This window comes from Mustela nigripes, chromosome 3, assembly GCF_022355385.1.
Source record: "Mustela nigripes isolate SB6536 chromosome 3, MUSNIG.SB6536, whole genome shotgun sequence".
Classification (NCBI taxonomy): Eukaryota; Metazoa; Chordata; class Mammalia; order Carnivora; family Mustelidae; genus Mustela; species Mustela nigripes.
Genome location: NC_081559.1, coordinates 169,153,389 through 169,177,919, shown reverse-complemented (window position 1 = coordinate 169,177,919; position 24,531 = coordinate 169,153,389). Strand labels below are relative to the sequence as shown.

At 41.6% G+C, this 24,531-nt stretch overlaps 1 protein-coding gene across 7 annotated transcripts in view; it reads left to right on the top strand.

Moving 5' to 3' along the window:
• SYBU (syntabulin) overlaps positions 1-24,531 on the top strand; it is a 112,634-nt gene that overhangs the window by 21,507 nt on the left and 66,596 nt on the right. Inside the window, exons 1-3 of one of the 7 annotated variants that reach the window (XM_059395056.1) lie at positions 13,934-14,069; positions 17,729-17,809; positions 19,539-19,743. In XM_059395056.1, coding sequence (XP_059251039.1) covers positions 17,786-17,809; positions 19,539-19,743 — 229 coding nt within the window. In that variant the 5' untranslated portion in view covers positions 13,934-14,069; positions 17,729-17,785. Of the gene's footprint in view, positions 1-13,933; positions 14,070-14,096; positions 14,154-17,232; positions 17,321-17,693; positions 17,810-18,410; positions 18,428-19,538; positions 19,744-24,531 lie in introns of those variants that run through there. The other 6 variants (XM_059395054.1, XM_059395055.1, XM_059395059.1 and 3 more) reach the window with 6 other exon arrangements.

Genomic DNA, 24,531 nt, shown 5'->3' with positions numbered 1-24,531 from the left:
ATCTAGATTTGACAAGTATATGTCACAGAGATTTCAAAAGTTCTCTAGAGAAGAAAATACACCAGGGATATCAAAGACTGCATTTTTGCATAGATATTATTTCTCATAGGTAATGAATTTGATAAGCATGCATATTGGCTATTTCATTTTCTATGACCCTAGACCAGTGCTCTACAAACTTCTTTCCTCACATACCTCTAAGACACCATTTTTGAGCATACGCCCTTTTGTATGTAACTTTTTCTCCTTTGTTTTCACTTGATAATGAAGCTAATGATGAGTTCATACTGGGAGAAGACACAGCTCTATTCTTTCCTTGTCAGCTTCTCCTTGCACTTTGAAGAGGAACTTCAATTTGCCATTCTTCTGCAGACTACTTTATTTATTTATTTATTTACTTATTTATTTATTTATTTATTTTTAATTTATTTTTTATTTATTTTCGGCATAACAGTATTCATTATTTTTTCACCACACCCAGTGCTCCATGCAATCTGTGCCTGCAGACTACTTTTTAAACCCATTTGTTCTGAGTTAAAACTAATCTGTATTATCCAGGACCATGTTAACTGCACTTGGTTACAACTTTAGACAGTAGATCTCTCGTTCGCATTGCATTTTTTACATAGGTGGAATCAAACATCTGACTTGGGAACTAAATTAGGGCACTGGTTTTATTCCACATATTAAATATTGTAATTTTTTTCTTTCTGTTTTTTTTTTTTTTTTAAGATCTTATTTATTTATTTGACACAGAGAAAGAGATCACAAGTTAGGCAGAGAGGCAGGCAGAGAGAGTGGGGGAAGCAGGCTCCCTGATGAGCAGAGAGCCCAATGCAGGCCCAGGACCCTGAGATCATGACCTGAGTTTAACCCACTGAGCCACCCAGGAATCCTGATATCGTAATTTCTTATTTGCAAATTGCCACACTGACACTTCCATACGCATAATTTTTCCAGCTGTCCTCCACTGACCATGGAACTTCTCTGCACCTTGGAGATCACTGATTTTGTCTTAACTTCTCAAGGGTCAGAAGGTGCTTCCTCCATAGGCCTCTACTAGAGGCTGCTGCGTGGACAGGTATGAGAGCCGTGTAACTGCACACTCCTGTCTAAAACGCACCTGGGTTGGTCCTTCCCAAGTTAGAGGCCTTGGAGTTTTAGTCTCTTCATGCAACATTCACTTTTTTTTTTTAACATTTTAGTTTCCCTTTCTCCTTTTAATCACTTTAGCTTCAGCCTTCTCCTGTTTAATCTTATGTTTTTTGAGATATGATGTCAAGAATTTAATAATTACTTTCAGAGTAAGCTGCCATAGATTTGTATGATAAGGATCTATAGTCTCTGTATGTTTCTAGAATTTCCTTTGAGAATACCCAGAAATTCATGTTTTTTTCAGTTCCACTCACTGTGAAATGAGTACCTCCCTTTTATTTTATCAAAAGATAAGTAATGGGGGCCTGGGTGGCTCAGTGGGTTAAGCCTCTGCTTAGGTCATGATCTCAGGATCCTGGAATTGAGCCCCATATCTAGCTCTCTGCTCAGCAGGGAGCCTGTCAAATAAATTAATTAATATCTTTAAAAAAGAAAAGTAATAGAGTCAGAACTTCTCAATAAACGTTTGCAGAGAAATAATTTGGAGGTTAGAGTCAAATGAGAATGTCAAAAATATTTACTAATCCTTATCAGGTGAGTAGAAAATAATATAAATTAATATGTCTTATTTTATTTTTATTTAGGTTACTGTTTTATTTTATCTTATTTTTATTTCATTTTTTCTTATTTTTAGTTATTTATCTTAGATAATTATTTTATTTTAAATTTCTATCTTATTTTTTATTTCTATTTTTTCTTGTTGATCATTTTATTGTTCTCATTAGTCTTGAATTAAAGGTTTTCCTATGCTTGGGCAGATAATCTCACAGATAGGATGACCATGCTGCACTTGGAAATGTATTCTCATTTGAGCTGTAGAAAAAAACTTAGCATTGAAAAATGGTAAGTGTGAATATTCAGATATCAGACAATAAGTGGGAACCTCAATTGGATTTTTTTAAATAAGACACAATCCTGACATAGTTAAGAACACAGTCCAGAAAGTGTCTGATATACTCATCTTTCCAATATATATAAATGAGGAAACAGATACTAAAATAACTTGTAACTTCTACCATCGTTCTGATAAAAGCCATTTATTATAACTATCAATGGAAAGAAAAAGTTAACAAATTCATAAGTAACCGTGGTCCAACTTTTTTCCTAGCCTAACAAGAAAAAGAGCTTTTACTTTTTGATTTGCAAACAAAAAATACGGTTTTGGTTTTACTTTAAACTCGAAATCAGTGTGGAAAGATATCTACCTATTTCTTATTGAGATAAATGAAGCCAAATGGATTAGCTACAAGATGGCTCAGAATTAGGTCTATTTTCGTCATTTCATCCTAATTATTTGGCTAATTGGCTACTTGATTCATAAACACTCAAGTTGATTTAGGAGCAAAATTAACTTCTTTGTCCTTTCCATGTAGCATTTGTATTTTCGCATGACAGATGTACTTAGGATCTTAGCAGTGTAATTTTTTTAAACCAACTTGTGAAACAGTTTTATAAGAACACCCACCTCTGTTTCCAGAACAAATTAATAATAGTAAATATGTATTTCTCCCTTCTCCTACTGTCACTGGATTGCCCCTATTTATAGGGAACTGCAAAAGGGCTATAAGATTTGGAAGAGAGGAGAAGAAAAATTAAATGAAGAACAGTAAAAGAGAACAACCAAGTGACACCTAGTTTGGGAGGAGTTTAAATGTGGCAGGCAGAAGTCAAGAGCCCTGTGAACCTGGCAGTGGAGCTATGGTTGGTAAAAATCTATTGTTCTCTGTGTACAAAAGAAAAAATTCAAATTGGGCTACCGTGAAATACAGGGCTGCTTTTGTCAACAGCATTCTGGGTTCCTGATTGAAAAGGGACAATGTAAGAAAGGACTTAGGCACTGAAAAGCTACAAAGAGCTATCAGCTTTGAAAAAGTCCCTACCATGTTACACTGGAGAACTTCAGTTTGACAGTCATGAATAGAAACTTTACAGGTGCTGGGGCAAAAACAAGAGGCAGCAGATCGTCAGGTTGTTTGTTATTGCCTACACAATAGCTGAACTGGAAATTCCCTTGGTTAATTTTCTCTCATTGCCCAACTGCAAGTCCATCGCGGAGCAGACCTGGGGCAAGACTGGCCTGCTGAAAGTAAACATAAGGCTCACCCACCTCATCGGAAAAGCCGTCAGACACGATCTGATGATAACTGTTCAGCAAACCCAGCACTTTTCCAACCTTATTAATGGGTCGGAAAACACAAAGACTAATGCCTATGAGAGGAAGTATATGTTCTATATATATGGGTAAGACTCCTTTGCCAAATGTTAAATTATGGAACTTAAAAGAGGCCAAGCAGATGAATACAGAAGATTTGAGGGGTAATTCTTAACACAGTCTCAGAACTTGGGATAGATATAAAAACAAATGTATTAGTGTAACAGGGATGCTATTAGCTCTAATTTTAAGTGAAGAGAGAAATTTCTGATCTGCTCAAGCAGGAAGTGGCTTTCCTAGTTTCAATGCCTTGTCTTTACCACTTAGAGAGCTAGCAGCTGTGAACACACTGAAAACACCGACTTTGTTGATATTTTTGCCACACTTCTCTTTATAGCTGCCATCAAATATCCCCTGTTTGTCTTTGTGAATTAAAGGTTTCAGCGGAATTTGTGGAAGACTAACAATACTAAAGAAATCAGATGAGATGCACTAGTTACAACATAAAAAAAAAAAAAACAAGCAGGCAAAGCCCCAATTTCCTGCATTCGTGCCTCAGTTTATTTTTTTAAAGATTTATTTATTTTGAGAGAGAAAGACAGCTCACGCATGAGTAGGGGGAGGGGCAGAGGATGAACATCTCAAGCAGACTCTCGGCAGAGTGCAGAGCCTGATGCGGGGCTCAATCTCATGACCCATGAGCTTATGAGCTGAGCTGAAACCTAGTTGGATGTTTTACCAAGTGAGCCACCTACGCTCCCCAGTCCCTCTCTTTAAAAGCATGGTCATTGGGGGGCGCCTGGGTGGCTCAGTGGGTTGAAGCCTCTGCCTTCTGCTCAAGTCATGATCTCAGGGTTCTGGGATCGAGCCCTGCATCAGGCTCTCTGTTCAGCGGGGAGCCTGCTTCGCCCTCTCTCCCTCTGCCTGCCTCTCTGCCTACCTGTAATCTCTATCTGTCAAATGAATAAATAAAATCTTAAAAAAAAAAAAAAAAAAAACATGGTCATAGAGAAGTTTGCAAGTCCATTCCTACAGTGAGAATCCAGGGCTACCTGAAGATATTGACTAGTCTAAAATTTGTCCTACATTTTCTACTTATTATTGAGATAGTAGATCTACTCTCCAAATAGTGCTGTCTTCCAGAGGGACAGTGTGATTGGCTCTTTGTCATATCACTTCTTGAGATGTGCTGCCTTACCCATGACCATCAAGAAAGGGATCTTACATGGTGCACTCAGTGAGTAACTAATGAATGCAGTAAGAAACCCAAAAGTATCATCTTTCAGTAGGACCAGACTAAATGGGAGATAACATGATTAAAAATTTTAGAGAAAGTGTCCTCAATTATACTCATGTAATTCAAAATTGTGTGTCTCGCATTTTGGGGGGGCTCCATAAAGAAGTTGCATCTCAGTATTTAAAATTATTGGATATAAAACTCTGACCCAGAAACAAGCAAGCCTTGAATACACAAAGAACTCGAAGTGTTTATTAATCCCACTGAAGGGCTACTCCAACTAAATCATGCGGTTGCTTCCCAGTTGGCTAGAGAATGGGATTGCTCAAAGGTTTCAGGTTGAAAAGCCTCCCACAGCTCTCTAGGCCAGAAATTTGGCAGTGACAGTGAAAAACGACAAAGACAAATTCCCAAATATTTATCATATGATTTGTATTCTGCGGTCATTTCCAGTTCCAGCAGCAACAGTAGAGAGGAAAGGATGTAGTCAGGTTACAGGAATAAAATGCTTGAGAAAGGGCTTGAATGTGCAGAAATGCGCATTTCTGCAGAAGGCCCGGCGTCAGGACTGTGTCACTACAGATCTGCGGTCAGCCTTTCCTTACTAAAGCTCACCAGAACAAACAAATTACCTTTTAGGAAAAGACCCTCAGAAAACCTCAGTTTTGAAAGAGAACCGTATTCTCCTAATTAAAAAAAGAAGAAGCAGCAGAATTTTCTACTCAAACTCCCTCTGTAAATCACCATTATCTCTGGATCTAGCTATAAATTATGGAGAAGGGACTGGTTTGTAGTCAAGTGTAATAATAGAGCTACTCTGGCAAAATAGAATGAAGAAGTGAGTACATTTCTTATCATTAAGGGGTTGTTGTGTGCCTGTTTAGTTTTTAGTGTTTATAGAAACAGTGCTCTGCCGAAAAGGAATTCAAGGGATTCAGCCAAGGGAAGAAAGCCTTGCCTTCTTGATTTTCCCTTGAGCACACTTCTTCATTATGGAGAAAAAAAAACGCATAAGTCCTGTATTAATAAATAACATTCTTTAGTTATGTTTATGTTTGCACTTTTCATTTTATCTTCAAATATAGTTTAAAGGTAGAAGTCAAGGTTTTAATATTTTTTAAAATATTTTTTATTTATGTATTCGAGAAAGCAGAATCTGCGGCGGGAAGCAGAGGGAGAAGAACAAGAGGACTTTGTGCTGAGCATGGACCCCAACTCAGGGCTCGATCTCAGGACCCTGAGATCATGATCTGAGCTGAAACCAAGAGTCAGAGTTTTAACCAGCTGAGCCACCCAGGTGTCTCTTGATGTTTTTAATATGAAGTAGGTCATGTCACTATCCTGTAAGTGTTAAAGTGATTATATTTTATGTTATTATTTAGAAATTGCCCAAAAGGATGCAGTGTGGCTTAAGTTGGGTGGAGTTCATTATTCTGCCTTTATTTTCCATGGCCTTAGAACATGTCCAAACACTGCTGAGGGCACAGAGTAAAATTAAAAGATCACACCTATTCCTACTACCAAGCTTACTACTTAAATGTCCCCTAATATTTACCTAAGTTCTTTGTACCTACCAAGGAAAGTCTCAGTTAATATTTGTTGAATAAATAAAATCAGTTACTTATAAATAGTCTGGAATTCACAGGATAAGATTTGTGGCCATGAAAGTATAATTCTGCAAGGCAGTTCTTAGGTAAGCATTACAGAAACTGCCTAATTATTATTTGTTTCATCTTCATTGTAATATTTTCAAAATATATCATTTCATATATCTGTTATTGCAAAACTAAAATCCAAAAATGAAAACCAGAAAATTCTTAGGTCTGTATTTATTCCCCATTTTCAACATTTCGTAGTCCTTTCACAGAGGTGTTTCTGAATTTAGAACTCAATGCAGGAACTACAGCCTTAACATAGGCAGAAAAAGAACAGTAATTGATATGTAGAAATTACAGGTGCTTACTATGATAAATGCAAGCATATTGGTTTTAACAAACTCACACTTCTATATTTAGCATCCCAAGTATTAGGAAATTGGCTGCTCTCAAGTGTATTTAAAAAGGCTTGGTAGTGGGGCACCTGGGTGGCTAGTCCGTTGACAGCCTGCCTTCGGCTCAGGTCATGATCTCAGGGTCCTGGCATTAAATAAACAAAATCTTCAAAATAAAAGAGGGGTTGGCAGTGTGGAGTGTTCTAATATTGTCTTGCCCCCGTAACTATTTATTATAAATATTCCAAGCTTCAAAATAGATCTGCTGAAGTTGTATATACAATTGAAAAATTTAAACATTTTCCTGAGTTTATTATAACAAAAAAATGCAGCAGTGAAACCATATGAGTATTTAAAACTGTAAATGCCAGTGTCTTTTTAAAAATTAAATTCTCATCTAGAATTGTTTTCTATTTTAATACAAAAAGTCAAGTAAGTGGTAGGGGAAAACAGGAGGAAAACTATAACAAGGAGTCATGGAAATACTTCAAAGAGCATTCTTTGAATTCTCACTCAAGAGAAGTGAGTCCATTAGAATAATGAAGCTAAGATTAATATTTTATAATAAATAGGATGAAACGTATGTATTTTCTCGGGCAGAAGCTTTTCAAGATACACCAATTTGGAAGTCATTTTTTTACTTGATCACTAAAAAATTCTTTTGAATTGCTCTTCAGTTCGTGTGATTAGCCCAAAAGCTAACACAGTTTCTGTGTTCATCTTATCCTTAATATCACTTTATACCTATATATATCCCTAATATATATCCCCTATATATCTCTAATACTATATACCCCTACAGTTACAGCAGAAAGAATTTTCAAAGCCAGAAATCATTGCCTTCATCATTATTTCACACTTAGGACTGGAGTAAATTCATGACCCTTGCAAGTCATATTTTCGAATTAGTCTGGCTGGAGGGTAGTAGGAGCCAGATGGTGGTGGTGGGAGGTGGAGGTTGGAGATTAGGAACTGTTCTGCGTAGAAGAAACAACATTTGTGAAAGTCAAAGGTAGAATACAAGAATTAGATCATGAAAGACCTTATAAACCATATGTTGGTGTATGACTGCTATCATCAGGGCAATGGTGAACATTGAAGGGCTTGTACTGGGGCCAGAAATGCAGGGTCGGATGGAGGGTGGTCAGATTTGCACTTTAAAGAGATCACTATGACTACTGTTTAAAAATGTACTGAATGGGAACAAGTCTGTAGGCCTGATTAGAAATCCAGGCAGGGGGAACCTGGGTGGCTGAGTGGGTTAAAGCCTCTGCCTTCAGCTCAGCTCATGATCCCAGGGTCTTGGGATCAAGCCCTGTTTTGGGCTCTCTACTTAGCTCTCTACTCTGTTTCCCGCCTCCCCCCCCACCCTACTTGTGATCTCTGTCAATTAAATTTAAAAAAAAAATCTTAAAAAAGAAAGGAAGGAAGGAAGAAATCCAGGCAGGAAGAGAAATGAAAATGTTTTAGAGATAATTAAAAGGCAGAACGGATATGATTTAGGTTCCAATTAGTTGTAAAGGTGAAGGAGAGAGATGCTCTCTGAGTGTCACCCAGCTTCCCAGATCTGTAAAATGATTGCATTTATTAAATTAGAGAACACAGAAAGAAGATTGGCTTTTTGAAGAACTATGATAGACTCAGTTTGGAATACAGTGAATTTGTGTACCCTATGGGATATGAAAGTTAAGATATCTGGATGGATTAGGGCATAGTCATAGAATAGAGATGATGTGAATTTGTAAAATTTATGGAAGATCTGCCTATACATAGTAATTGAAGCAATTAGAAAGAAAGATATTACCTAGGGAGGGAAGGTAGGATGAAGACATGAGAGGGTCAAGGCTAGAAACCGAGGAACACAAGCCATTTAAGGAATGACCAGAAAGGATACAGTGAAACAGGAAAAAGCAGGAGTACTGAGGTATGGAAGGAAAACAGTGTTCAGAAGTGTGGGAGTGTTTATCTCAAAGGTCGATGAGAGGTCAAGATTGAGATAAAAACTAACCATTAGATCAAACCATAGCGAGGTAATTTTTGACTTGGGGCCTGAACTCTACATAGAATGGTGGGTACACGTACGTGAGTGGATTGGTTTGGGTTAAGGGGCAGGGAGAGTATGAAGCATGTGAACATAGATTCTTTTTCAGAAGTTTGATGAATGGGGAGAAGCAACTAGGTAGTACTCGAGAGATATGAGTTTAAGCGAGCCATTTATGTAGTTGTGAAAGGACTCAGCATGTTCAAATGATGATGTGAATTCGCTGATAGAAAAGTTAAAGTTAACAAGCAAAAAGGGAGAAATAGCTAATAATCACAGAGAACACTTATTGGGTGCTTAATATACCCTACACAGTCTTCCAGGTTCTTCATGTATATTAACTCTTCTGATGTTAATAGCCCTGTGAGGTAAGTACTGTGATTATTCCAGTTTACAGATAAGGAAATAGAAACCTGGAGTCTTAGAGGGACTGACTGATGAGATAACTTGAAGCGGTGGAAAGGGTGGGATCCAAAGCCCAAGTGAAGCAATTACCCTTGTAAGAAGAGGGAGAACTTCCGTTCTAAAGGACCAGAAATAGAGAGGATGGGGTGAAAGCAGACAAATTTGTAGATTTGGAGGCGAGAGATTGAGTGGGGTGTTTTTGTTTTTTAAGGTTTTTATTTATTTATTTAACAGAGAGAGACAGGGAGAGAGGGAACATAAGCAGGGGCAGGAGAGAGGGAGAAGCAGGCTTCCTGCTGAGCAGGGAGCTGGATGAGGGGCTCAAACCCAGGACCCTGGGATCATGACCCAAGCCAAAGGCAGATGCTTAACAACTGAGCCACCCAGGTGTCCCGAGAGACTGAGTTTTCTTAATAGCTTTTATTTTATCTGTCAATCAGGAGATGAGGGCATGACATAGCATGAGAGTGGAGGTTGTAGGCTGGTAGATTTGAAGTGTGGGGGTTTCAAGGAGACTCTGTGGAGAATAGGAAAGCATGCTGACCCAGGGGCATACAGCGATTGCCAGGCAGCACCGAGGTCCCACTGCAGCTGGAGAGCAAGGGCTAGCTGTGTCATCCATCCGCAGGTGTGTGGGGTGTACCTGAAGCTCGGCTCAGGGCTCGGCTTCAGGGCGAGGTTCAGAGTATCTGAAAAAGGTCCAGAAATCTTGGCCTTGCGTCCACCATGAACTTAAAAGATCTTGAAGGCAAACCATGCAGGTAGAGGGTATGGAGAAGGGCAGAAAAGAAGTGAGGGGTGTAGATCCATCATTTTATAGGCACTTATTTCTACCTTCTTCAGAACTGGAGTTTAATTAGGAATGGATTGTGTCCAAAGATTAAGAAAAAAAAAAGCATGGAATGGATTGTGTCCAAAATTAGAAGATCTATATTTTTTTCCTTTGAAAGAGTGTATAGAAACTCTATACCTTCTGCTTAATTTTTCTATAAACTTAAAACTACTCAGAAAATATGGAGTCTAAAATTTTAAGAAATATGTCTGGAAATACAGACAGTAGGGACTCTCTGAATGTGACTTACAAAATGGCTCACTTTGATTGTCTATTTTGGTGGCTCAGGAGATAAAAGAAAATCATTCTGAACAAACCATTATCGATCACACTACAAAGCACATACTTATTATCCCATACCCACTGGATAGTGAGTCTAGTCATTGGTATTCAGTTACGTGTAGCCTTAAATTTTGAAAATTTTCTGAAAATAATGAAAGTTTGAATAAAGACGCTGCTAACGTTTTTTATGAAGACAGACTGTTGCAAACCAAACAGACTTCCCCTGTCAGGAGAAAAATTCACTAATGAACCAATAGGTGGCAGTATAACATGGTGTTCTTGAAATTTTAAATATTCCTGCTAATTAAAATATTGATTGAAGCACCAGGTATGTGCTTGATGTTATATACTAGGTAATCAGAACTCTGAGACAAGTCCATTTCTTCCAGAAGGTTAGAGTCAAACAGTAAAGATTCAAGGGAAAACCTAAAGCTTCTTCTCTCTGTATCAATTCAGCATAGACCAGTTTGTAGGGCAGCAGGTCTCTCAGAGTAAAAAGAAGGGGTGGGGGGTGGCAGGGAGAAGGTCTAGGAAAGGGAGGGAAGGGGAAGGAAGAAAGGACAGAAAAGACAGGAGAGAAAAAGAGAAAGGAACTCTAAAGGAGCCAAAATTATAAAAGGACCTATTCATCCCTTGAAATTCATTTCAAAACTCATCCCTGGAAGCCTCAGACCCGGACTAACTTGGACACTGGCAAACCCTCAGGGAATTCATTTGTCAGGATGTTAACACAACGAGTAGTGTAACAGCCAATGGCCCTGCCCATGTCTCTATTGGACTGTGACATACTTGAGGACAGGAAAGACCATTCATCTTTTAGTACTCTGGAAACAGTGCCTGAGCCAGTGCCTGGCTCAGAATAGGAATGAAATAAATACTAATCCCGCTATTTATCATGCCTTCTACCTTTTAAATCTTACTTTGGGAACAAAAGTCCTGTCAATATCTTTTCCCATGAAAAATTCAGTTTCTTTCTATCTCATAAGTCACCTGGGGAAAAACTTGATGTTTCTCTTTAATAAAAGCTAAAATAAAAATCTTCGAGATATGGAGAATATGAAAAAAGCAAACAGGAGGTAGAAATGGTGGTTGATCCTGAGGAAGAAAGGGCATCTATTAAGCTCTACCATGTGCCTAACATAAATGATAGGCTTCGCATATATTCTTATCTAATCCTTACAACAGTATTATGAAGTAATTACTGTTATTAAGTCCATTTTATAGGTGAGAAAATGAGGATCAGAGAAGTTGATCTTCCTAAAGACATTAACTGGTTTCAACATAACCTTCCAGCCAACCAACCTTTTCTCCTCCCTCTCTCCCTCCCTTCCTTTCATTTTTTTCTTTTTCCTCTTCTTTTAATTAACATGCACGTATCATATACTGAGTCCTAGAGGGATTAAACTATTTGTCTAAGACTACCAGTTACAACGACGCAAAAAAGGACTCACCAGCCCTATGGGATATGAGAAGCCATGTTCTTTATTAAACTTCCTTCCTTTTTTTTTTTTTTTTTTTTTTTAGTATAGTTGTCTTTGCAGACTTCCAGAAACTCCTTTTACTTTCCTGTGGCCCCTTGAATCGGCATCCCCTTATAGCAGGTTACTAGCTGGGCTTCTATTTGAAAGGAACACAGATGTTTTTCTATCAGCCTCTGAGTTGAGGTCATTTCTCAACCCTTGAATTTGCTCTTCTCTAGCATACCACTGGCAGCTCTTCCTGAAATATTTGGCTGGGCCAGTAAACACTAGGGCCAGGAACCTGGGAAGCTACCTTGAGCTTCTGAGGTTCTGGATGCAGCCCCAGCTGTTTGTCAACAATGGTAAGGAGGACCAAGAGCCTCATATCCTTGCCCAATCTGAGGAAAACAGAGGTAACTTCTGGGAAAACAGTGGGCATGGGGGCTTACCACAGCCATCCAGAAACAGCCAGATGTGATAGCATCACGAGGCCCCAAGTGAGAATTTTATTCTTATTTTAAAAGTCCTGTTTTTGATGCACCATAGATAAGCCTGAAAACAAACACCCAAAGATGCTAACAGAAGGAGTATGGATAATTGATGTTAGGACAATGAGATTATGAGTAATATATTTTTTTCGAAATTTTGTTGGCATGGTTTTTGTAGAAGAAAATATTAAAAAGAAAATATTAAATCTATCTTTTTAGAAAAGTACTTATTTTCTTCTTTGATGGAATAGTGCTCTAGAAATAGCTAAAGAAGACACAGGCAGATGAAAAAACATCAGCTAGGTTCCTAAATTCTGGATATATTTTGCTACAGATTTTTCTGCAGTGTATTGGAAATTTAGCAGGGGCTAAATTTACTCATTAGGTCACAGGATTTCAGGTGATGAGGGAAGAGGGTTCACAGCAATGACCTAGGAGGTCGAAATAAAGTAACCCCTCCCCCTACCCCACTCCCAAATTCCCCTGGGGTTTGGTGCTTCTTGGTTTCCCCTGGACTTCTGCAGCTGCTGTGATAGAAGTTGGCCGCTAGGGGCACTCTGCTCCATCTTGCAATACTACCGGCACCCTTTAGGTAGACAATCTCAAAAATCCTTCCTCCTCCCATCTTTTAGCAGAAATAAAGGCAAAATTACAAAAATAAATGAGTAGTAATAAGAAGAACACTTAGTTGAAAGCTGAGCGGAAAACAAGCACAACATCATGGAAATAAATGATATAATGGAGAACAGATTCTTTTATCTTAGTGTAACTCAAATCTAGCCACATATCTCGTTTCTGGGAACACAGATTATAAATTTCTTTTCTAAACCAAGACTGATGTGGATGCTGAACGAATCCTTCAGAGCGTCTAACCTGGCTACCTGCTCTGCCCCTGCTTCATAGGAAAAGAGTCTCAGCCTCATCTTCTCCGTAGGGAGTTCTCCCACTGGGCGCAGGCAGCTTTTAACCACCCTGTGCTTCTCATGCTTCTGGTCTCTTGTTCTCCTAAGAATGGAGGGTGAACTTTTCTCAGCTCAGAATTCAGCCTCTGGATTTAGGCCTTCCTATGCCTACCATAGAGATAACTTTCTTTGCCCTTTCTACAAGTCTGTAAGACCCACACATTTGCTGTCGTGTCTAGTCATTTGAAGCTTTTTATTAGGTAAATGTCACGACTCAGTTTCTCCTATCCAGATGACAATCTTTACTCTCATACTTTCCAGTGCATCTTAGTTTCAGTCCTTCTAATCTACTGTCCCAATAAGTATATACGTACTTGTTCAAACACGTGTTCCCAGTTTGTTCAATACAATCACCGTCCCTATGTCTTTGGCTAGTATCACCCTCTATTCTCAAAAATGGGCAAAAGGCCACAGGGAGCAGATGGCATTTGGGGAGGATTACCTCATGTTTGCTACCCCACTGGGTAGGTGGAAGACTATATCCGCATCATCCTTTAAAGTCCCCAACCCTCAGCCTCTCCCTGTTTACCTGGACTTTCCCTTAATTCCTGTTCATCTGAAGGATGCCTCTCACTGAAGACTCATTTGCAGAGCAGAGATAACTGACACACTGTGAACCCACTGGTAGTTCTGGCAGGTCACCCACTGCCCTCTCTGTGCCCTACTCTCCGGGCCCCCTCCTCAGGGAGTGATCTTGAAGAATTCTACTCATTACAGTTTTACAGCATCCAAATCCCTTAACCATATAGTGACAATAACACACATACAGTAAGAGGAGCATTGATCACTCACACACGCTTCTAAGGGAAAATGGGCAGCTCTTCCCCCGGTAAGAAAAATATGGGTCTCCACCCCACCACAAAAAAATCCCAGGATGCTCCAGAATGCAGTTTCTTCTCCTCATGACGTGTTGTGAAGCACGTCAGCTGCTTCTTGTTGCTGTGCAGATCACCCAACATCGGGTCACTGAGACAGAAGGCAGCGCTAGCTCCCACAGCTGATAGGATTAGGAGATGGTGCTTTGTCAGCCTTGACTGAGTCGAGAGAAGCCCTCAGCATACGCAGGTGAGCCGTGAGAGAGAGCGGATGTCGGGGGCTGTGATGGGTCTCGGTTGTATGGTGCAGACGTTTTCTCCTTGCAGTGCATTTGTATGTATTATCTTTTCTGTTAAGTTTGCATTGGGGGGGGGGTTCCTATAGATAAAAATCTGTTCTTTATCACATCTGATTTCAGGGATTGGCCACATGCCCCTCACAGGATTTTTGTGAGGCTCAAATGAGATTATATATGTGAAAGAGCTCTGAAAATATAAAGTTTTATGTAAATGAAAGACATAATTCATTTAATTATAAATTTTACATAAACAAAGAATTAAATAATATATCTCCTATTTGGGGGCGTAATTACCCATACACACTCTTTCCCCCCCAATCTATAACATTCTATCTCCTATTCTTTCCGAGACCTGGGCAGGGATACTATTTATAATCTTGAAGGGCTCTAGCCTTCTAAAGCAGTCAGTATTCTCTAAAAACCAGCATTACATTCATTTCTAAAGGAAAAACTGCAAAATTACAAAACAAAACAAAATAAGTAACTAGAAACAGAAATGATGCATTAGAGTATTTTAAAGCAAATGAAAGATGAATATAATACACTATATTAGATTATATCTCTTTGATGGTGTAACACAAACGTTATAAGACATTATTCTTAATGACTTGAGAAACACTTGAATGAAACTAAAGACGGCATAGATATTATCATTTGTACAACTTGCCTTATAGAACAGCAGGAAAACAGGCTTAGGTTCCAAAAGTACAGAGCTAAGAGACGTTAGAACACTAAATCATCAGCCTTTCCCTCAGCAGCGTTGCTATGGTGACAGCAGGGCCACCACACAGCCTCTCACTGCCTGCACTTCTGCAGTAAAAGCTTTCACTGAGCACATGTTGGATTTTTTTAGGCACACACCCCATCATCAAATACAAAGACATATTGGAAGCAGCTTTAGGAGTCATTTGCAAAACAGAAGTTGGGTCTCTTTTCTTTATGCTGTACTGATGAGACTCTATGGGCTTCGAGAATTCAGTCAATCATGCATTTGTTCATTTGACTATTGTGTACTGAGTGCCTACTGTATGACAGGACCTGTACTAGGCACTGCCTATGATTCCTGGTAGAGACAGATAAATGGGGAATTCTGATAGAAGAGCATATCAATTCTCCTGGGGTACATTAAAAACAGGTATCCTGGAAATATGCAAGGACAGACCTTGAGGGATCAGGGGAGATTTCCTGGAAGAAGCTGTCTCTAAAGTGAAATTTATGTATCTTTAGGAGTCTAGTAGGAGATTAAGGAGAGTGAGGTGGAAGAAATGCTCTAGACAAAGGGACTAGCATGTGAACAGTCTAAAGGAAAAAGAAAACATGACACCTCCAGAGAACTGAAAGTTCTACTGTTTGAGTTAGTTATCCATGTGTGGGGGGAGGCAGAGTAGCCAAGGGGTGGAGGTGGGGGATGGGTGCACAAGGAGTGGCAACAAATGAGATCAGAGAAGTAAACAAGACTAGATTCTGAAATGCCTCTGTGCTACCTTCAGGATTTTGAGTACTACTTGGGAGAACAACCGAAAAGTCATTAATGAGCCTTAATAAAGAAACACGACTTTATTTGGCTGTTCTGAGAGGCCTTGTGGAAAAATGTAAAAACAGGCAAGGTTGGAAGCAAGGCAACTCCTGTTAGACCACTACTGCAATGATCTGCGATGTTTGTGGTTTAGATTTTAAATGAAGACCGTAGAGTTAAACAGTGGACAGAAGTATTCAGATTCAAGGTATTATTATTAGAGTAGCATGGGGATGACTTGTGGTTTTTGCTACGTGGGGGCCACAGGAGAGAGATGAAAAAGTCAAGAATAAGGTTCTGATTGGGACAGCTCAGTGCACGGTGTTTCTATTCTTAGGCCCCTAGACTCAATTCTCAGTTCTCAGTAGAGAATTCAGAAACACCGTTTGCCCTTAACAGTCTATTCCTGTGCCATAGTATATGTCCTTGGGCTCATAATTTTTGAAATAGTTGATTGTAGGAATCATCCTGGATCATCACTTTTCCTGAAGTCTTTATCTAAGACAGTGCAGGTATAGAAAGTATGAATTAATCACTCCTCCCTCCAAATAAAGAATTCTAAGATGACCAAGCTCACTGTTTAAGAAGTCTAAGTAGATTGAAAAGACATGAAGATGTATGGGATAAAATTTCCTTAGGGATATAGGAAAAGGGCATATTGATTTCACTATTTTCAGGCTCGCTCTCGACTCACGTTGCTTATTCCTGGATTTGAAATTGGAAAGACTCAGAAAAATGCTGTTTGGAGGGCAGTCAAATGGGGATGGTGGTGGCTCAAATACAATTTTCAAGGATTATAGTCCCCTCGTGTACAACACTGGGGGTAGAGATCAGACTGTTTCCCATCCACATTGCTGCTTAGAATTTCCTCCAATTCTGAATGAAGGGCATCTAAGTTATCATGTAAGTTGAGTTCCATCACTAGAAATATTAACTATAGCAGGTGTCCTAAGTAAGGCCCATGACCCAGCTGATGATCTCTATTTTAACTCCTCAGTTGAACAAATCTGTCTGCCTCACAGAAGCTTTTTCTGCCTGTCAGATAGGAGGCCTCAGCAAATACTGAAGGGTGTCCTGGACCTGACTTAACGACCCCCTTGTAAAGTTCTGTTCCATAAACTGGGTACAGCTGTTTGCTTGCCCCTTCTAATCCTCACAGCTACCCTTGAGGTAGATATTATTGTCAACCCTCAATTTAAGGAGCATAAACTTTGAAGTTCAGAGAGGTCAACTTTACCATAAACGCACTCAGCTGGGAGGGAGTCCAGTGCTGCCTCGCACCCGGGTTTCTGAGTTCAAACGTAGTGGCCCTCCCCTAGCAGTATGCCCGGGGCCCATTCCTAGCCGCTGCGGGGCAGAGATGGAGAAAAGGCTGCTCTGAAGCTTAAAACAGTCTGGCTCCCCCAAGTCCTTGGGAAGCGGCCTCACGGTTCTTTCCCTGGCCCTTCTGTTGCAAATCCCCCGAGGAGAATCGGCCTCTGAGATCCCTGAAGGAGATGCTGTGTCAGTCCTGCAGTACTGGCTTGGCTGGGGTCCGGGAGCAGGGGGACCCGCCCCATCTCTCTCGGGCGAGGATGGCAGGGAGGGGCCGCGAGGGGAAAACTTTCTCCATTTTGGCCCTCGGTGATGTCGCAGTTTTTCTCCGCTCTGCTATCAGACGTGTACCCTCTTCAAACCGGACCCCAGGTGCCGAAGAGAGGGGGTCGGGCACTTCCCGGCTGGAGATGCTCGCGGCCCTGGCCAGCCCCCTGGGGTCGGGCTCCGCACAGAGGGAGGGGCGCGCGGCGCTGGGGGGAAGCGCCCGCGGCGAGATCGGGCGGTCGGGGTGTCCGACGAGTCACCCGGGGGGCCGGCAGGTGAGGGAGGTGGCGGGGAGATGGCGGCGCCCGGGGAGCGGCGGCGGGCAGCGGCCGCGGCACCACGTGTCCGGCCGGGGCGGGGCGCCGGGGCGCGCCCTCGGAGCCGAGAGAGCCGCGGCGGTGGCGGTGGCGGTGGCGGCGGCGGTGGCGGTGGCGGCGGCGTGTCGGCCCCGCAGCAGCCGCCGCCCGCAACCCGCGCGGGCTCAGCGCAGTGTCCTCGCTCCCGTGCCCGCAGGTGCCTCCTCCTGGACGGCGGCAGCGGCGGCGCGGGGACCCGGTGGGCAACAGAGCGATGGGACCCCTTCGAGAGACCAAGGTGAGGAGGGCACGTCGTGCGGGCGCGGGGGGCAGCGTCCGCGGGCGCCGGAGAGAGGGGAAGTGGGCGCCGCGGGGCAGCGGGCGAGCCAGGTGAGGGCTTGGAGGGGTGGCGTTCAGAGTCGCGGGGGATGGGGACATGGAGGTAGTGGGGACGTTGGGAGGGCAGAGGAGCGTTTGCTCAGATGATGAGACCCAGGAGATGGGAAGATGGCACTAGAGGAAAAGATCTGAGGGGTGGACATGAGGATTAAAGGATTGACTTTGGAGGGTTAATCCCGCCTCCTGAAATTGGGGATTTGGGATCTGGCTCTCAGAGGATGTCCGGAGTGTGATGTGAATAAAAAGGATTGGGTGTTCTGGTGAGTGAGAAATAAGGTCCCTTGCATGTCAGCGACCCAGCATTGGTTCAGGGTCTGCGGTGTGCGGAGAGTGGCTGACGTGATACCTGCTGGGGGACTGATGTGCAGAACAAATCCCGAGGCTGGGTGCGGTTTTCGCCCCGGATGGGGTGGACGCCTGAGCGACCTCAGGAGTTCCCCGAGGCGGAGGCTTTCCCTTCAACTCCTGCACTCTGCAGATCTCCCACAGGTGTTTACTTTGGCAGCGACCCTTCCTGGTAAGCGTCGTGGAAATGGGCAGGAGGTCATGTTTCCTAATAGTATTTGTTACCCAATGGAAAGGCCTTTTTCAGCTGCAGAGGTTGGAGGGAGCGGTGAGTTTTTTTGCAAAGAGCTCCTCCTAGGAATCCATTTTAATAAGGCAGGGTGGTGGTGACCCTGAAAAACACAATTTAAGATTCCTTCTGCTTCTAGATGATATGCCTTGTTGCCTAAGGCTTTAGCCTCAGTTTCCTCATCTGTAAATAGGGATTTAAGTTGGGGTCCTCTCTATGGCTCGGGTTGTAAAGGTCAGATGGGATAATGGTTAGGAAAACTCTTTGAAAATTGGAAAACCTTGCCAAAATATTACTTTTTATGCATTTTTAAAACCAAGATATCGCCCTCTGTGTTTAATGCTGTGTTTTTTTAAGGAGAGAGAGAAAACTCTCTTCTCCTGGGTGTCCTGTAAGGAAAACAAAAGCCAAACATGGTGTAAAAGGTGGAGCCATCTTACTGGGTATTGGATTTTTGTTTGCTTTTCTGTTGGCAACAAGCCTTGTGTACCAGGATATTAATGAATAATTAAGATCCTGGCCGGAAGAGGAGGGATTTGAAACGTAAGTCCGCATGATCTATCAGGAAAGAATTGTTCCAGGTATAGGGGTCTACTTAGTGAGCGGATAGGAAAGCAGAAATCAGATTGTCACAGCTAATTCAGGGAGAGCAAAATGGAAGTCTAGAGGAAATCAAGGAATAAGTCAGAGAGTGCTTTGAGTAATAAAGAGCCTTTGAGAGAAGCAGAAGCTTGAATGTGACAGAAAAAGCCAGAGTGGGAAGGTGAGTTAGGCATAGCATAGGTGAATGGAATGGCTTCTCTGCTAATGGAAAGTGTTCGTGTGTGTGTGTGTGTGTGTGTGTGTGTCCACACTCAAGTATGTGCTCTTCAATAGATTGGAAGGATTAGACAGAGTTTCGGTGTTCACTTAAGCAACCGAGATAAGGACTGCTCTGTGAAAATTCAATATTCAGAAATGTGATTTCTTAGACACTGAGCCCAGAAGGGACAAACAGAGGTTAAGAGGGGGAAACAAGTTTCCTTTTGTTTTCTTTTTAATGTCCAATTTTGAGAAGGAGCAGAGAGTACAGCATCATGAGAAGGAGATTTCCCGAAGCCGAATTCCCCGTTTGATTCTGCGGCCCCATCTGCCCCAGCAACAGCACAAAGTGTCCCCAGCCTCTGAGTCTCCCTTCTCTGAGGAAGAGAGCAGAGAGTTCAATGCCAGCAGCTCTGGGCGCTCGGCGAGGACCATAAGCAGCAACAGCTTCTGCTCAGGTATAGTACCCAAGGAAGCCCTCCAGTCATGGAGTGTGAGCTCTGCTGGTGCACTGTGAATGGACCGGGGTGTGCCCCTTAGAGCCTGGGTCTACACTTCTGTTATTAGGATGAATTGTGATAGGTTGCACCTTTTTGGCACTTTTGACCTTCACATACAGCAGTTTCAAATGGTTCGACCCTGATGGACATTTGCACCTGTTTTTCTATGTTATTCTAGTTTATAATTTACCACATGAAATCTGACTTTGGTTTCAATGACTGTTTAGAAAACGACTCCTTAATAAATCTGGGAAATGAATTAGCTTGCATTTTTATAATAGCAACCTTAATAAGGCTGTGTACTTCTGATTATAGAATCCCCCAAAACAAAACAACTCCTAATGAATGAGGTCAGGATCAAGGAGGTTTATATCCCAGGGCCAGCCTGACCTTGTAGTTTAGAGGAAAAGAGCACAGGCTTTGTAATTTGCCAGACCTGATGGAATCCCTGACCTTTTCACCATTTACAAGCTGAATGACCTTGGGCAAGTGGCTTAACCTCCTTCGGCCTCAGTTGTTACATCCATAAAATGGGACGGTAACATCAACCTTGTACAGTTGCTGTAATGTTGAATGAGACCGAAAGGAACTCCTAATACAGTGCCCGGCTTATAGAGGTGCTTAATCCATGATGGTTCTTAAAAAGATAAACTGGCGATGTCAGTTTGGGTGCATGGTTAAGGAAGTTTCCTTAAAGTTGTGAGCACATCTGGCAAAAGCACAAATCTCTTCATAGCTTCTGAAGGTGCCACCATTATCAATGACAGAGCCCATTACAACCCATTAAAGCACATGACTTGGAATGACTTATATTCTTTGAGAAGTATTAGAAAATTGGGTAAAATTTAAAAGAATGACTGTCTTCTGAGTAATGAAGGATGTTTCATAGTGGATAATTTTTAGGGTTTATTTAGGGAACATTTAATTAGAAGGCTCACACATGTATGCAAAGGGACATGTGGATGAAGATGCTGTGATTAATTCCCGAATTTAGCAAGATACAGTATTCTAATATTTTTAGTATCAATGTATTTTTTGAGGTTTCTTTAAAGTCCAGCTTTGGACTCCTTGCATAATTTCATGAAATAATTCTATCCCATGCATAAATTGTACATTAGGAATACTATGCTGCCAACATTTTTTTCTCTGTAAAGTCTCAGATTTTCTGCTTGATTCTGAAAAAAAATCTATCAAAATGCCGTAAAGCTTGTTTCTTGCCATTGGTATTACATGAATCTAGTTTAAAATGGAGACCCGCGGATGGTTTGCTTGATGCTCTTGCAAGAAGAAAACACAAAGATACCTAGAACCTGGAACCATGTTTGCAGAAGGCAGTGCTGTTTGCTTAGACTCCATTTTGGAGCTCAGGATTCACTCTGTTTGAGTGTGGATGAACCCAGAGGATGTCATTTCAAACTGACACACTTTGTTTACATAGCTCCATTCCACATTTTTTCCTGATATTTTCTCCGCATAATCATTTTCTCTATGACTGACTTCAGGGTGAGTAGTGTTAGGAAGAAAAAAAAAAAAAGATGGTCAAAACAAAACAAAAAAACCCTCCACATATGTTTTAGAAAATATATTAGGCAAACCAATAAGATTATTAACTTTGGTTATGACTCACTCTGCCCAAGACCCATTCTCGGATGATCTCTCCTCCCCAGAGACCTGTCTCCCACTAAGGCCATAATGCTGTACATGAAAATCGAAAGTAGATATTGATCCTTCTGCCATTAACTAGCTGTGAATTGAGTGGCAGAAGCGCCTAATTATGAGCATCTGTAAACCTGTCTTTCCGTCTTGAGCCTCACATCCGGTCTCGGGATGGATGACTCTGTTCCTAGGTGTCATCTTTCTATGTTGGTGCTTCCCCAAGGTTTGGGTCGGTGCCTTTCCTTCTTTGCTTTCCTTTCCTATGGAGCCCCCACAGGCCCCAAGACAGCTTTGAGTGCTGCGCTGATGAAAATTGACAGGAGCCCCCTTTGGGGGCGTGTTAATGATGCTTTAGGAGGTCAGTCGGTGGATGGGAAATAAATGGGTTTGGTACTATGGGGAGCATTAAAGCTGCAGGCAGTGAGGTAGAGAATGTACAACATGTCCAACCAGCAGGGGGAAATAGCTCGTTTTAATCCAGCCGCTTTAACACTGAGACCGGAATATGTATTGGCTTCATCGTGGCGTTTAAAGTTAGAGAATAAGGTACAGGCCAACATTAAAAATGCCATCCTCTGCTAGGATTAAACTAAAATAATTTAGAGATCTCCTGTAGCTTCATAGCCTCACAGTGATCATTCTGCATTAGCTTGTGCTCTTTATAAATCATCACGTTCACTAATGGGAAAGGGAACGTGCAGAGTTAGGGGGAGTCTTACGATCAGGTAGTGAAATTATGGAGGAACACGACGCAATTTAATTTGAAAAGTACATTTTCAGAACTGCAAACTAGAGACTCTGTCCCCAAATTTGTATCAAAGGCATTAATTATGAAGAACATCGTATGTTCTAAGATCTTCAGTTTTTAAAAGAAGGATGTGGTGAGTTTACATGAAATTAAATTTACCTAATATAAAGAATTATCCTTCATTTTGAGAGTCTGGCTTTCCTAATTCCTTAGATAGTATATTGTATTTTTGTTTTATAATGTCATAACAAAAGTCATGATGGTGGGTGGTAGTTAAACTTGAGCAAAACAAATGACAACTCCACGTTGGTGTGTTCTCTACATTGTGTTTTTCTTTTAATTTTACTGATCTGTGAAATGAAAAGACCGGGAACCGTGTATTTTCAAAGTGACCTGTCCATTTTTGCCTACTCTCTCCATCCCCTCCCCCACTCCACTGCCTTCCCCTTATCTTCCCCTGGGAGTCTTGACAAGGAACATTTAATGACTTGATATTCTGTATGCTAATTTGTATGTTGTATCTCTCTCATTTCAGAGAAGGGAGTTGTGTGTGACCTTTTGCAATTCATTTGGGGTGTATCCCCAAAGAGCGTTTCTTTTAATAGCTTCTTATTAACAGACTTTCTTTGCAGATATGCCTGTTTTGTGCACTTCCTCGGCACATACGTTTTGTACTCCGACATCATTCTCCTGATAAAGCAGTCTATCCTTTACAGTGTGTATTTAGTCTTCGTCACTGTGACCGTAATTGGGCATAGTTAAGTTTGTATGGTCTTGGAGGCCAGGCCCTATTCAGTGTGCATGGCAAGTAAAATATTATATATTCTTGGTAAATATTAACTAAAGTTAAAAAAAAGAAAAGAAGAAGCATACGTAAGGAAGTACATTTAATAGTAAGTCAATAGAAACAAAACATGCTTTCATGTCCCCTCTTTTATTCTTTTTTTGAACAATTTATTTATTTATTTATTTTTAGAGAGGAGGGGAGAGAGAGAGAAAGAGAGAGCAGGGGGGGAGGAGCAGCAGAAGAAGGAGGGAATCTCAAGCAGACTCCCCCGCTGAGAGCTGAGCCCGGCCCCCTCCGCCCATTGCAGGGCTCCATCCCACAACCCTGAGACCTTGAACTGAACCAAATTCAAAAAGTTGGACACTCACTTAGCCAGCCAGGGGCCCGCCCACTTTACTTTTAAACAGTTCTTGTAACCAGCGGTTGGGAGGATACCATGCCAGCATCTTCCTCCGCCCAACACTCCTGCTCCCTTGTTTTGTGTTGTAACGTGTGTTCAAACCCCTATTTGTGATTTGTGTCCTCCGTGTGGCCCACTGAATGAGTCCCCTGTCCATTCTTCTCCCTTTGCTTTGGTGGTAGTGCATTGGGTTTGTCTTCCTACCGTGACTCCAGCCACCCTTGACAAAGCTCAGGACGTGGGTAAGTCAGTCAGTCCCTCCGTCGCACACCTGACACAGCAGCCTGCTGTGCATTCCTCTGTCTTAGTTGAGGTCATAATTACCCCTTGAGGCTGGGAGGCAGATGGATTGCCTGGTTTTACTCTAGTTCTCCTTGGGGTGCCTTGTAAACATGGCAGGTGGAACAAATTATGTGGCGAGAACACTGGTGGTTTTATGGGAGACCAGTGATTTCTCAGTTATTTCCGTGTTGCTAATGTGCACACACAGATACATGGGCAAGTTTGTGACTTAACCCATTAAACACATATACCGGGTCAGTCCCCTAATTGGTCAGATTCTAAGATTCTCTGCAGCTGAATCCTGAGTAAGGTGTTTGTGGAAAGTATTTTGGTTTTTACAGTGGCTGGGAAGAAATTCTTCTTCGAGTGCCAGCGACCTGGAGGTAATCATTGTTGCTGTTTGTGGGAGGAACAATTAAGTCAAATTACAACCTGACTAGTGCCCTGCTGTGACAGGACAAGACCTCCAAAAATCTGCCAGGCCTTGCCAAACAGAACTATTTCTGCTTTGCTTTTGTCCAGTTGAGGAAACTTGGCATCTGGATAGAGTAAACCTTTGAACATAATAATCAGAATGGAGATGAACGGCTTCAACTAAAGTGAGCTGCAGTACAGAATTATTCTATAATTGAATGCCTGCCAACCTGCTGTGAAGAAAAAAAAAAAAAAACAAAGACCCTAAGACTTTAGTATCATTTTAATGAGTAGGGGACCCAGGCACTGTTGTGGAATATGTATTTCAAGTGCTTAGCTGCTTCAGCTGCAGAGTAAGTACCCAGTGATACAGGTTACAAATGAAGGGCACAAGGGAAATAGTTCTTTGAGGGTGTGGTGACTGTAACAAAGATGGCAAGAGCAAAATTTTTTACCATT